The 15,255-nt window shown below is 44.3% G+C and overlaps 1 protein-coding gene across 1 annotated transcript in view; it reads left to right on the forward strand.

The window, feature by feature from the left end:
• The window catches only part of smtnb (smoothelin b), a 50,106-nt gene that overhangs the window by 3,774 nt on the left and 31,077 nt on the right, over positions 1 to 15,255 (forward strand). The window contains exons 2-5 of the mRNA XM_071523149.1: positions 11,217 to 11,374; positions 13,563 to 13,641; positions 13,755 to 13,833; positions 14,827 to 14,903. Of these exons, the coding sequence (XP_071379250.1) occupies positions 11,217 to 11,374; positions 13,563 to 13,641; positions 13,755 to 13,833; positions 14,827 to 14,903 (393 nt within the window). The remainder of the gene's footprint in view (positions 1 to 11,216; positions 11,375 to 13,562; positions 13,642 to 13,754; positions 13,834 to 14,826; positions 14,904 to 15,255) is intronic.

Here is a 15,255-nt window from a genome sequence, read left to right on the forward strand (position 1 = left end):
AGAGGATGTTTGCGGCGGGTCATCTGTATGAATGGTGCTTAATGTTTTATGATCTCTAGCCACAAAAGTGAGACAAAAGCTACTGAAGTCTGTTGGAGCAAACCCCTATTCAACCAAATCACTCCAACTCCCCACCACTTTAACTTAAAAACTGAATACAAATGCAGATTTTCTGCTGATTGCCAACTGTGAGTGTGATGATTATCAGTTATTCCACCCACTGGATCTGCTGTGTGGCGATGTGTCAAACCTGCAGGACGAGCCGGGTCCGCAGGTGTTTTCTCACTTAGTAGCTACTATGGGAAGCCGACTCCTCCCTCAGTCACACAGGCATTGTTAGGCAGAATGCCTAACAATGCCTAACCTGTCTGATTAGATAAGAAGGTGGTTTGACTTTGGCGTCTATCAGCCACACCATCACTTCCCTTTTTCTCACCGCTGCACATTCCCTCCTAGTTTGCAACATAGACCAGCAGGTGCAAGAGGAGTATAGGAAAGGTCGAAATGTTACCTCCTACAATGTTACACATTAGTAAGCATGTCCAATTATCAAGTTTGAATAGATGTGACTGCTTGGAGAAATTTCTGTCTGGTCTGGGCTGATTTTGCATGCTGGACTTCTTGCATTGCATTTGTAAGTGGTCTTGCTGGCCCTGTGACTGTCCCTTCTCCCTGGTGAGCAAGAGGCATTCACACATGTTTAAAATAGAGCAATTTCATTCTGTGGTTCAGGTCCGGTAATATATGGGACCCCTGGGCCCCAGTTTTATGGTTCTCTGGGCTCTTTGTGTGTTGACAAGGGCTCAACGGTTACAGTCGGGCAGAAAGAATGGGCTTGTTTTTAGGCTCTCAGCAGAGTCCCCAGGTTCTCCTTACCCCCCTGAGACATGGTCCAAAATGTCAGCCACATCATCAGGAAGGGAATAAATCGGAAAAATTACGCCAGATTATATAACTGCTGTCTGGGTTTATTTTCAGATGCTGTGGGTATATGCAGATATTGTTGTTTATGTTGTCTTGTACTTGTTTAACGGGAACATATTTTGATTACACCATGAAGGTAAAACTGAATTGTGAAGAGCCTGTCTGTTAATTTGCATGCAAACCATTACTCTTTCGACAAAGAGGTTTCAGCTGACTTGAATGTTTTCTAAGAAGTCCTGGATGCAAGCTGTTGCATGCAGCACAGATCTTCCCGCGATTACAGCTCCCCCCTTCGCGACACACACACACACAGAACACACACACACACACACACAAAAGAAAGAACGTGATTCTAGGTATTTTTGTGTTTCTGACCATCAATAACGCCTGCTGAGTCTCGGTTTACTGCGGCACAACATGCTGCCGGTTGGTGAACATTATTGCCTTTGACCTCAGTGGCTGTTAAGAGTGTTTTATTGCAAGTGTTTCCCTCACCTGGAGCGAGAAACACCGTTCAAGTTGTAAACTACAAATACAGAGTTCACAATGCACACCTGATTCACTCTGCTGGGCCTGTGATCATTCTCAGAGGTATTTACTTCCTTCACATTTTTCATAAAGCATTTCCCCTGTGATTATCTCCTTCAGTTTCAAAGGTGTCAAGGAAGCCATAATGACGAAATGTGTGAAAACCACAACTTAATTTGGCATCCAAGGCAGTTTCACATTTCCCTCTTCTCAGCTGACGGTGATGCAGTACAAGTTATCTATAATGTGATGTTGACAGTGCCTAGTCCATCACAGTGACCAGTCTGGCTACTGCTGGATATTCAAATATACAGCCAAGCACCAGGGAGATAAGAAGTAGCATGTTTGTTTGATAAAACAGGAAACTTCTGTTACTGAATAATCCTATTAATAGCATGCCGTTTTGGGCTCCGTAGGGATGAGAAAAAAACACAGTGAACTTTGAGATGGTCTACACATAAACTACAGCAAAGTCTATTTTTGGTTTACTGCCATTAACTAGTGTGTTGTCCTGTTCTTGAACAATGACTTTTAGTGAATGCAACACAATTTCAGACTCAGCATTTTAGCAAAAATCTACTTTACGTATGAAGTTGAAAAATATCTCTGGAAACATACAAACTGGATTATGAATGTGGAGGTTTGTAGTATTTAATTATTAAAGAGAATACCAGGGATTTATACCAGGCATTGTTTCGTCATATATAAATATCAAATATAAAATGCAATATAGAATATCACCGATGTGACCGTTTTTTACTTATTATAAAAGAAGCACTCCAACAGGTTGATTGCTGCTTATGTCAGGCTCTGCACAAATACACTGCTGATGAGAAATTTAAATGCTGCGGTGCATTTCACTACCTGGCAAAGAGCTCTTGAGACTCACAGTTCTCTGGACACGTGTGTGTGTGTGTGTGTGCGTGAGTGCGAGCGTGAGCGTGTAACTGGATATGCTACTGCTTATCCCGTCTGTGTATCCCTTTGATAAAAAACAGTATGGTTCAGTGTTACAGGCTTAAAGAGGGAGACCAGAGGGTTGGAAAAATGGAGAAGACGCCTCACCACAGCTGCTTCCTGGTGTGAAACACTCACCTCAATCATATGATTTGTGTGGCTTATGCAATATAGCCTGGAAGACTTGAATAAATATATACAGTATATGCTGCCTTGACAAATGAGGTGTCAGCCAAGGAGTGAAATAATTTTTGTAAGCATCAGATATGAGACAGATTCTGCTGTCACAGCAGCTCTGGTCTCTCTCTCTGTCAAGTGATCCTGCAGACAGGGCTAAAGCGACTGGTCCCCATCTGTCTAGAACAACACTCCGCCAAATGGAAAACTCTGGAAAAGGGATTGAAGAGATGCTCCTTATCCTCCTCCTCCTCCTGCTGCACCACCCTGCATCTCTGAGATGGACAGGCAGTGAGATCCCAGTTTGATCTCATGCTTCAGGGATTCAGAGTTTTGACCTCTGCTGCTTTTGGTAACTCACACTCTCAGCTGCCGTTTGGACGGTTTTCCAGGTGTTTTGGAATCGGGAGAGATGCTTAACAGATGTGTACGAGCTCCTGTCTCACTACTCTGTCTATAGCATCCCTATGCAAGCAGCCATGATAAACCTTATGAAATTACAGAGGAGATTCTGTGTTCAGAGATATTAGGTATTAGTCCACAATAATAACTGTGGGCTAAGGCTACCATATAGGAAAATGGTAAACTTAATTTATTTTTTTTACTGTTTAATATGGGCAAAATCATCTAATGAAACTTAAATCATTTAAAAAGTTTCCTAAAAAGCATATGTAGTTGGTTGATATTCACTTTCTCAACTTTACAACATTCACAACTTGCACTGCGCCTCTTGGGAAGTGCAAGTTGTGACTCTCACCATAGCTAAGACAGTATTAAAACCCATTTGACCACCCTTTTGCTATGCTCAAATAGGGGTTTTCCATTGCACCTATCTGTACCTTTTATTAGCCCAACTATGGTTATGGTACAGTGTTAGAAGCCTTTGGTTTTCCACTGGAATGCTGACCAGGTGTGGTCCTGTTTGTGGAGGAAAGCAGCATACTGAAACCAGCTTGCAACTCTGCCATGATCAAAAATGTCCAGGTGTTCTGCCAAGACGCACACTGAAACCAAACCATTAAAAAAACAACATAATTGAAAAACATATCACATTTCACCAGCGTGGGCACAAGATGGTATTCTTACGCAGTGGAAAAAAAACATAAAAATGAGGCAGGTTTTCTGGAGAGATGAGCAGCGAGGTGTCGTCAGAACAGACACAGATGACTGTGGTTTTAGCCCTCCTCTATTGAATCCCTCAGGAAAGAGCCATTTCCTGAGATACGCCAGAAATTGTCCAGCGGATGTTGATGTTTTGCTCTCCAGCTTAGTGTTTTTAAAGCCGTGGCATTCTTGAGATATACACAGCTGATTTGTTAAATTTTGTTTTGCTTTGTCTGTCCTGCGGTGTGTGCCTCAGCGCTGTTGTTGTAGTTTCTGTGGATGTGGGGAGCTGGGACGGCTGGGTCTGGGGGAACAGAGTGTTTGTGCTCTGGAGCCTCCCAAAGTCCCCCTGTGTCATCCCGTGGGACATCTCTCTCACCTCCTGGCTCTTCCCTCATTAGACCAGAAGATCCAGTCACGCAGAGCTTCAGTTTGACCGGTATTGACCAAGCAGCAATGTCCCATATTTGGAGAAGCCTCATCGTGTTCCTGCTCTGTGACCTGGTCTGCTTTCAGGCCAGCTGAAGTGCAGGAATAATCACTGCCATCTATCATCTTTTTGTATGATCCGGTCTCCTTCCTGCTGTATTCTTTAACTTAATTTATTTATAAAATGTATTTATTTATAAAATGCAGGAATAATCCACTGCCATCTATCATCTTTTTGTATGATCTGGGCTCCTTCCTGCTGTATTCTGTCACACTGTATTGGATCTTTTGGTTGTGACACCTTAGTCTGCTGTGTGTAGTTGAAGACGCCACTATGCTAACAAGTTGTAGACAGCTCCCTTCCTCTGTTGCGTAGCCTATGATGGAAAAAGCTGGTGAAGCTAACAATTAGTTAAGGTGACATTAATGGATGAAACTTTGAACAACAAAGAAAAAGTGAACAGAGAACTTGCTGCTTTTGGAAGGGAGAACATTTATATGACAGAAAGTGAATTTATACCTTCAAAGAGTAGTGAGACCATGCTCTGCCTCTGTTGGCCTACATGAAACCCTCTGGTGAGGCCAGCTCCCAAATGTGGGGCACAATTGTCCTGACCAGGCAGTAACTGACCTTGATCCTTGCTTTCTTTATGGTCTGACCTGCCGGCCTGAAGAGAAACAGGCTCAGGACAAAGTCTGTGTGTGGAGCCAAACAGCAGAAATGGGTCAGAATCAGAGAGAGCTGTATTATACTGTGGATTGTACAATTTAAAGTTGTCTTTGATGGACTGTAAGCGGTTACAGTAGATATGTAACCATGCCACAAAGATCAAAAATTTGCTTGAGGTCCCCCACAGTGCTGCTGAACAGTACATATTTTACAGTTCAGATGAGAGCATTGACCCTATGTGTTCACATGCCAGTGTGCCTCATCAATAATCTGTATGTGAAGTCCGCTGCAATAATGTCACAACACTCTGTACTGTCAGCCTCCATTGAGTCAGTACCGTGCAGAGTGCTAGCGTGAGCTCAGACATGGGTGAGTAGCATGAGTCGGGATCTGTCTTCAGTGCGTCATTACCGCGCTGTAGCACATTGTCGATGCCCCGTACCCCCCTCTGACCCACATGCATTCCTATATGTGTCCTTTCTTTATGCCTGCTCCTTGGAGTGTAAAGGGGGACACTGTTTTCCCAGGTCTGCTCTGGGCCTCTGTCCTAACATCCTAATACCAAGTTATTAGTAAAGGATAAGCTATCCCACACGTGTCGCCCTGCTCAACATGAGCCCTGCCTGAGGAGGAGAGTACATTCACACACCAATGCTCTCTTTTGTCCCCTGTTTGTGTGTTGTTCCACGCCTCCTACTCTTTATCTCACAGGTTCTCCCTCTTTTCCTCCACCCCGGACAGTGGATGCACAGTGCGCGCTATAGCAAGATGCAACTGAACCTTAAATCTGGTTCATTCCATTGTTTTCTTTTTCAGCCCAGAGGCTGCTGAAACTCTTCAAAGAAAGCAGAAAGAGTCTCGTACCTTTCAAGGCTGTCATGTACCCTTATTATATTCCCATTTCTAGATGGGTGTGGCGTGTGTGCAGACCTACAGTATGCATACATTCTTTGCCTGTGGTGTTGAGAAATGATTTAGAGACTTTCACGTGACTCTGATGATGGAGTTCGCCCAAAGGTAGTGAAGTGATTTAAGGGCGATTAAGTAATTTTAGAAGAGCAAGGCAGCATGTGATGTATAATCTATCAACTTTCTCACCCTTTCACTCTTCCTAGTTTGTTTATTCTTGTCTGTCTCACAGTCTGCACCAGTCAGGCTTCCTCAGTGGCAGCTGGTAATCCACTTCAGCTCTGCTATAAGGAGTGTCCCATGTCCTTATAAGGGCAAACTCACTTGTGGGCTTGACACTGGAGTTTAAAGCACTGATCCGATCTGCTGCCTGGCTGCACTCAACCTCGGCCTGCTCTGGAAATTATTACTCTTACCCTCATTTCACGCACATAGTACCCCATACCTTCACCCATACCCACACACATGGACACACACACACACACACACACACTTCATGTAGAAAGTATGCATACTTCATCCGTTGTTAGGATATACATGTGCATGACAGACATGTCATGCGTATAGTTTACAAAGTACTAAGTAGAAAGCGGTAAGTACAGAAACGGCAACTGAAACAAGCACATGCTTACCCACTTTCAGTCAAAAGGTCGGGACTCGGCCTGAAGGGTTGTTGTGCTCCCAGACAGGAGGAGGCGGAGGAGGAGAGGTGGATTCCTTCCACACACCAGCCTGTGATGTTGAGTGACCTGACCTTTCTAACCCTCAATACACAGACAAATAGACATGCATAAATAGACACACGTACAAAGACATACAGTGTGTGAACTAACATGGTCTTACTATTCAGTCTAGAGTACACAGACTTGGCCCAGAATAAGAGAAACCCACAGGTCTTTGGTCTTTTTCCTCAATTGGGTGCTCTTGACTGGTCTAGTCCAAGTCTGGTGGGTCATGGACAGAGCGTAATGGTATGTATTCCTATGTATGGTATGTATTCCTATGTAATAATGTTGTCATTATTGGATATAGTTTAGAATAGAGGAGAAACATCTAAACAAATTGAACTTGTTATAATGTGTAACTGGCTTTCTAGTTGCATAGTAATTTAGTTGAGTGCTTTCATTCTTTCCAGTTCCACAGGGTTAACATAATCCTGTTTCAATGTTTATACCCACAAGTAGTTGTTACAGTAATGAGTTGGTCAAGGACGCAGTAGCCTAGGCTCTGACGTGTGTTTAGCTCAACTGTGGATGACAGACCTGAAATAGTAGCTGAGTACATTTTGAATACTTGAAAACCCTTGAGTGCTTGACATATTCTACCACTTCTGGGGCTGTTTACATGTCTGGCAAGATAAATTAAGCTCCCAAAAGTGAAGCCATATTCAAATGTGTTTTTGCCTGTGTGTAGCAGATGAGCAGAGGCCAGAGGGCCTTGGTGCTCGGTGTCCTCAGTCGGTGGCCAGTCCCCAGCTGGTTCACATTACTGATGGGCTATGGTGAACCATAAACACCCTCTAATTGACAGTGATTGATTGAGCTACTTAAGTCGGATGTCTTTGGATAGGTTTGAGGTTTTGATTCCATCAAAAGTTCTTTGGTGGAAATGCTGCTCAGCAGGAAGTGAGTCAGGACGACCTACATGCCTTCACAGGCCTGCTTATGAAACATTAAAATAGTTTTTTGTATCTTGTTCGTCACCACAGTGGGATTCCAGCCAAATCGGTTAATGAGTTTCCTGGTTTGTATCAAAGAGCTTTTGAAGGAAAAAATATTTTGAAAAAGCCCCTATGTAACCATTTCTTACCACAATAGCTGCACCTTCAAATGGTCTTGCAGCTTTCATGGGAATGTGTGTCTGTCCTCTTTTCAGCCTGTCAGGCATAACCACCCTCTACATCCGGTTTCCTAATGCCGTATCTCACCGGCTGAGTCAGGCGGCTGCACCAAGGCCAGGTGTGACAGCGGCTTCCTGAGAGCCAGTGACTAGTCTTCAGTTAGTGCGGCAGACTAGACTGTAACGTGATTCAGGCCGCTGACAGCTCAGACATGTTTTGATGACTGCGTCTTCTTCGGTGTAACATATTTGTGACGTATACGTGTGACCTATTTGTTATCTCAGTCACCTGACTCATACATACTTCCTCTGTCTCTTAACACTGTTGCAAACGGAGGCAGTGTGTTGTCGCTTCCTTTTTTTGTTCCTCTCATGCTCTGGGAATTCAAGAGGCATGATAACACAGAGCGATGCTAAATGCTCAGCGCAAACAGTACTGTGAGAATAGCTTTCTGTCTGGGTAACGGCTGCTTTCTGGGTCTCAGTGTTGTTGATTTTACCGTAGTGACAGTTGGTTACCCAGAAGTCTGCGGTTGGGTTTGAAAAATGCCCACAAGGAAGGGCATTCGTGTAAAGTGCTGTCACTGTGTAACTGGACTTTTTTCTCCCTCTTTTTCCTCTCCACTCCTGTGACATAGTTAGCTCTGTATTGGCCACTCTCATCTGGGGGTTTTGTCAAATGGACTCTGTGTCTACATGAGTGTGTTTCCGTCTCTGGTTCTTTAACGGTTATTTTGTGTTTTCTTTGGCAGACGCCCAAGTTAAAGGTGTGTTTTATTTGCTTTGGTTCCGCCCACTCATTACCTTCCTGTGTAGGGAAGTTATTGGTCGATTTTTTTTTTCTCTCTCCTCTTTTCAAAATAGGTGAAGGGAAAGTCAGTTACAACCACTGGCCTTGTGCCAATTGGCCAGTTGCATTATTAGCGTAGACCTGTCTCAACCAATCAGAACTTACTCAGCTTGAAGCCGTCTCCACTGATTGGTCTATTCAAGGTTTTTGGTAAACTCCACTGCTTGAAGATGTGTTGTCAAGTACAAGTCAGAGTGCTGACGTTAACAAGTAGGGATTCTGTTTCATCTTTTATCATCACCTTGTGATTCTAATTCCCTTTGGTGTGCTTGTGTTTGGAAAGGTTGCTGCAATTGATTTGGACAGTTAGTAATCGGTGGTCTATCACATGCTTTGAAAGAGGGAGAGCAGTCCGGGTTGAATTCTCAACTTAGCTTGTCTGTGTTTTTTGGTCTTTTGAAGATTTTCCTATGTGATTAAGTTGCATGTTTGCATCTTTATGCACATTCTTATGCAGGCCTAAAATGCGGTCTGTTTTGAATTGCTAAGCACTAGTTAATGCTCTTTTGAGTGGAAGCCCAGGCTCTAGGCTATTCACTGGTACATCTCAATAATGAATAAATAAATCACTCAGTCCTGAAACTTGGCAGCATACTGGACGTATAATCACATCGTAACATTCATGCAGCAGTAAGCTTGTCAGCGCAGTGACAGACGGCTCCCTTGACTGTTTGGTTTGTGTCTGTGTGTTTATGTGTGTGTGTGTGTGTGTGTGAGAAAGAGAGACAGTGACCAATGATAGCAATGGGCAAGTGCGTTTTCATTTCCTCTCCTCTCATTTTTGCCATCTCGTAAAATAAAAAAACCCGGCATTGTTGCTTTCTGCCTATGTATCACCTCACTGGGTCGGCTGAGTTCACTAGCATCTCTTTCCTTGTGAGTCAGCAGGAATGTGAGGAATGACCCGTGTGAGGCCTGGCCCTTTCCCGCCCTGCTCTCATCTGCCCATTTTTAGGCATGGCCACGTCTCGTTTGCCTTTAATTTTTCTCTCTTTTCCTCTCTCTGTCATCCTATCACGCTGTCAGCCGCTATATTTTCCCTCCTTCTTCTCTTGTCTCATATCCTTCCTTCTTGCCTTTTCCGAGTACCTTCTCCTCTTACCCATTCTCTTTTTCAGTCAGCTCAGCACTTTGAATTTCCACAAATTACAGTACCAAGGAGAGCCCCCTTGAGCTAGTGCAGCTCGGGCTGCATATTTCATCAAACCACAGTGAGACCTCAAAACCACTGGCCCTCTCCCTCTCTCATGAGAAGCCCCCCTCTAGGTCCGGTGGGGGTTACACCACCTCCCTTTCAGCCCATCAGGGTGCAAGGCGTCACCCGACCAGATCCAGATCCTCCTAGCAGAAGGCAGTTAGCACACAAAGTTCTCCGTCTGCCTCCACTCTGCACGTTGTAACTGGTGAGAAACCCTTAAGTAGATTATGAATGTGAGGTGGATCTGTGAAGCCTGCCAGAGGAGAAAGTGCTGCTCGTCTCTGCGTGTGTTGACAGGTTCCTGCTGTCAGTAGCGGAGTAGAGCAAAAGAGAGATCTGTCTCCCACATGGCAGGACGGGGGCTCCCTCTACCCTCCCATGCTCAGGGCTGTCACTAACATGAAAGCATCTGGTTGACTAAGGTGGTGTGCCTGTCTGCAGACATGCTTTGACACACACTCACACACACACACACACACACACCTTAATTACTCTTCTTCTATTTGAAAAAACCCACCTGTGACTTATGGAATCACTCTAAGTGGTGAAATGGCTCAGTTGTTTTTAAGCTGAGTGTTTTAAGTGGGCCACTTCATTATCTGAGTCTCAGTCAACATGCACCCAGAGCAGCCTGGCTACTGTTCAACCAGAGGGAAATACAGACAGTGACTACGTCAAGGCAATAGGTAAACCTAGAGAGCTGAGATATACTGTCAGAGCAAAAGTATCTGAGCAACACCTGTTGGTATGTCTGTCTCTCATTCCCTGCTCCATGCTCAGGTGATCCTGTCTTCACTCTTTATTGTAGTCAAATCACTTTTCGTCACCAAAGTATAAAACCTTCCACAAGTCCTGCTGACCCCACAACTCTCTACCTGACACTAAAGACTGAGCCAGGGACCTTCAGTCCAACACTGCCTGGAGATCACACAGCTATATGCTACGTGACACATCAACCATGTCTTTGATTGTGCCGCCATATTTATATTCCTGCACAAACAAAGAGAAATCACAAATGGAGCTCTCCTGAAGGTGGATTTAGGAGAGCAAACCTGAACTATTTAAGATGCACTGTATCTGTGGCTGGTTGGCCATGTGTGTTTGGCAGGGCAGTGGCCATACGTCTGCCCCGTCTTGTAAACGAGCGCCTTAACGGCCTTGTTATGCAGGGTTAATTACAGAGGGTGAGAGAGGGCTATCATGCAAGGACAGGCAGAGGAGGGCGGGGCGGCCGGGCAGCTGGTTTCCCATGAGGAGATTGAGTCGAGTTTCAAGGAATCAAGGGCTTTGACTTGGACTGCAGCGCTTTGACTTAGTGATCAGTGTCCAAGGGCCCCAGTGCTTTGGCAGCGCTGCCATCCTGCTTATTTACCACTCTCTGTACTTACACTGAAAATAGGGCTCATGACCTTTTTAGCAATGGAATCTTTTTAATTTTGTGGCTGTTTGTTCGGACGTGACTATGCTTTTGTGGTGTATTCATTCCATTCAGACGTGCAGATGTAAGGGTGACGGGTGACTAATCTTTGCATGCCACATGTTTGGCTGTGTGGTGTCCCGCTGTGTTGGCACCCGTGTCACTGGTATTCCTCTGTCCTGATTGTTTCCGTCTCTCTGCGTTGTTTGCGTAGCTGGATGGAACCGTGGATCTGGACGAGAGACGACTGATCCGTTCAGCGATACGCGAGCTGAGGAGGAGGGAGATAGAGGACATGGAGGCTGCGCTGGCCAGCAAGAGGTTCAGACCCACACGCCTCAACCAGCAGGAGGACAAGGAGAACCAACACAGGTGAGACTCTGCACACACACACACACACACACACACACACACAGACCTGTCCCACCATAATGACAAACTGCACCAGCCCAGGTTAACTGGAGACTCTGAAACAACACACACAAACCCAGATGCAGCATTCCTCAACTCTCTTGTGGGAAAGGAGGTTGCAGAGAGAAATCTGGAAAAGTCACGTCAGGGAATCTTAAGGGACAGAAGACGCCAACCACAGCAACTTGTCTATTTTTTCATTATGTAATTCAAATTGCGCAATTAATATGTGCACTTTTATATTTTGTCTTCAAGTCAGATTGCCATCCTTAACTATATTTGCTTTTCAATCCACAGTTAGGTCATGAGATAAGGACATCAGAAGTAGCTTTGCGCAGTTGATTTGTTTGTCTTTATTGGCCCATTTAGAGCCTTGTTAGCATTTTTCCAGTTCACTAATGCACAGTTCCCAGTACCTGTCATCAAGCTGAGGTATGTGGAAAAACTGACAGCGTAGCCTTTAAGTCACCATTGTCATCTTGTCATTAAACACACATTTTTTGTTGGCTAATCTAATTAGGAACAGGACCAACAGGCTTTATGTTATCAAACAACATGCTCTTTGTGTTGCTGTAAATATTGTGGTTATTTGTTGTTTACAAGGGCTCTATTATGGGAATTCATTTTTTCCTAGTTTTAAATACATTTATGATAAAAGATGTTTAATCCAGATGTTGTTAAAATTAGATTTTGTTTGGGTGGTTGTTGCAGTTTTAAAAATTGATCCTTTTTCCAGTCAGTTTCAAACTCCAGTCAACTCATCACAACTGGACTCGGTCCTGATTGGCTCCCTTCACTAAAGAATTACTGAAATCCTTCCAATCAGGCCAGTTTGCAGCATTTGAACTGGAAAGCCTCCACTCAGCAGTTTTACGTCATTTGAACTAGAGGAACTGGAGCTTCAAATTCATTCAATAGCCTTTTAACTTAAAAAATGTACATAGCGTATTTAACAACAAAATCACAAAAACTTAATAAGACAGGACCTTTCAGCTTTGATGGTGTCAAGTTTCCTCTGTGTCCATAACCCTGAGCTGTGTAGACTAAGGATTAAGTCCTGCTACGAGTGTTAATTAATGACTGGCACTACTTCAAGGCTGGGGCACGGCCCTAGCATCTGGTCTGGGATAGAGTAGAGAGTTGACACGGCTGGATGTGAGCAGGACACCATGCCCCCCCCCCTCCCCCTTTCTCTGCTGAATCCTATTAAGACCAGTGGCTGGGCCTAATCACTTCCATTTGTTGCTGCTGTAAGATGACTTGGGTTACAAAAACAAAGGAGGCACCTCACTAAAGCTGCTAGAGAAAGTGTATATAGTAAATGCAGGCACGTGCACACATGTTAACACACACACACACACACACACAAAACCCTTCTGAAAGTTGCATTATCCCGTGCTTCTCAGTGGTGGAATGTGAAATATTCCCCTTCAACGTTCCACACATCCTTTAATACCAATGAGGCGAGGAAGGGGAGAAGGAGGAGAGAAACAGAGGAGCATATGAGTAATAGAAACCAGCGTAAAAGCAGGCAGTGAAATGGAGAAATATGAGGCTGAAAAAGAGGGAGGATGAGAGGAACCTTTGTCAGGCACTGTGTGTCCCCTCCATCACGTCTGTTATGCTATCACTTTTTCCAGGCTGGATTTGGTTGTTTTTTCTCTGACGGGTTTTCTCCCAGCCAACAAAACTGTGTGGTATCTTGGGTTTCTCCTCTGCTGTGCCCATCACATGCATGGAGAGCTTAGATTGGAGTCAGTGAGGCCTGTAGTTTATAGAATCTGTCAGGATGTTTGATTTCCAGTTAGTCTGGGCACAAGTTGACTGTCAGTCATCATCAGGGATGGTTGTAGCGGAGGGTAAACCCACCTAAACACAGTTAACCCACCATTTTATTTGCAGAATAGTTTACCCAGCTGTTTATCAAAAATCTTTATGACTTGGATCCGAAGTATACAAGTAGTTTCAAACTGATGTACATTATTTGAGGAAAGGGTCTTTTAAGGAAAGGAAAGTTAATGCTTTTCTGAAAATAGAATAGATTTTTGGTTATACTGGTGTTTGCCCTATAATGATCAATGACTGGAGGTTGTAGTTTACTCATATTTTGTTTTGCCACTACATCACTGGTCATCTGTCTCTTTCTCAGGTCAGAATCCAGTGACGCCTTAGACGCCCTGTCAGGGAAACTGCAAGCCATCCAAGACATTGATGAGCTCACAAAACTGGTGAGTGTAAACACAGGGAAATGATTAAATACGGTACATAGACAACTTCACGTGTGCAGTTGTGCTTTTCGCCCTTTGTGGGTGCACTGAGCTTCTTGTGTGTTTGCGTGCAGCTCCGCGGGGCCAGTGAGTATGAGGAGAGGAAGATGATCAGAGCGGCCATCCGCCGCCTCCGAGACGAAGAGCAGCAAGGTGAGTCAATGGAGATGACAGGAGTTTTCGCAGTTTAGCACAATAAGTTTAAATAATAAGTTTAGCACACCGCAGGTCTGATTTTGACAAAACCTGGAGGGATGATGCACATTCGCACTCTGGGCCTGATTTAAAAATTACACTGATTGGCTTAATGGGGGCACTGGATTTAAACTCAAACATGCTGTCTCAGACACCACTAGTATGATTTCAACTAAACTTGAAGAAGGCCTGAAGAGAACGCTATAATTAAAGGTTAAAATGTCTAACTTTGAAAGACCCTAACAACTCCTACACTGTAAGTCCAATTGACACAAAACCTTGTCCCACACATCCAGCTATTCTTACAAATTACACTGATTGGCCTAATGAGGGCGCTATAAGTAAAGGTAAAGGTCAAAATTTTGAACTCAAACATTATTTCTGACCTCCACACACCACTGCTCCAATTTTGACAAAACTTGGAGGAATGATACATCTGGTTACTGATTGGCCTAAGAGACGACAAGTTTCACTGTTACTGCGTGGCTCACGGTGTGCTGCTGCATGAGACGGTGTCTGTCTGTCAGAGCGCTGTTTGTGGTAGCCATAGTTACTGGTGCAGATCCTACCTATAATGCTGGATCAGATAGTGGATTCCTGTCATTCCTTAGCGCTGTCTGATCTTTGTGAGGCCCCTGTCACTCTACAACACTATGATACATAGAAGGGGTGATACACACGCACACACACCCCCACCCTGTCCTGCTACCTGATAAGGGGCCATGTTGGGACATGGTCGGGACGTCTTATTTATTCTTTTTCTCCCATCTTTGTTTCCCCTTCTCCTCATCTCACAAATTATCATGATGATGCCAGGACTATGAGACGAGAAGTTAACAAATTTGTCACGTACCTCATTCTACTTGTAACTGCTAGAGGCATTCTCTAAGTATTGCGTGTGTGTGTGTGTGTGTGTGTGTGTGTGTGTGTGTGTGTGTGTGTGTGTTTTAGGGACTGTGGAGAGGGGTAAAGCTGGTCGCTGCCTGGAGCCTGAGATCCTGGAGCCCCAGAGCAGCATGGGAACTGGGGTGAGTACACAAGAGTGGACAGAGAAGTTGATGTGGAGTAATGACTACATGTAACAGGATTACGGTAATATCTTAGTAAACTGTCTCAAACCTTTTTAGAAGTGAGACTAACATGTGCACATGTCAACTTCCATTTACAACTATGAACCCAGCACAGGCCAATTTGTGGGTGTTGAGTTCGTGTTTGCATGGCAACAGTGACCATAGAGGTTTTTCTGCTGCCACAATGAAGAATGCAGCAAACAACAACGACCATTGTGACTTGAGTCACACACTGTGTCATGAGTGTGGCTTCACTACACACACACACACACACACACACACACATACATACATACACATACACATAGTG

Source organism: Centroberyx affinis, unplaced genomic scaffold (assembly GCF_046629955.1).
Source record: "Centroberyx affinis isolate AG114_WGS23_722 - 3 ecotype Tasmania unplaced genomic scaffold, CSIRO-AGI_Caff_v1 ptg001070l_1, whole genome shotgun sequence".
In the NCBI taxonomy this organism is placed as follows: domain Eukaryota; kingdom Metazoa; phylum Chordata; class Actinopteri; order Beryciformes; family Berycidae; genus Centroberyx; species Centroberyx affinis.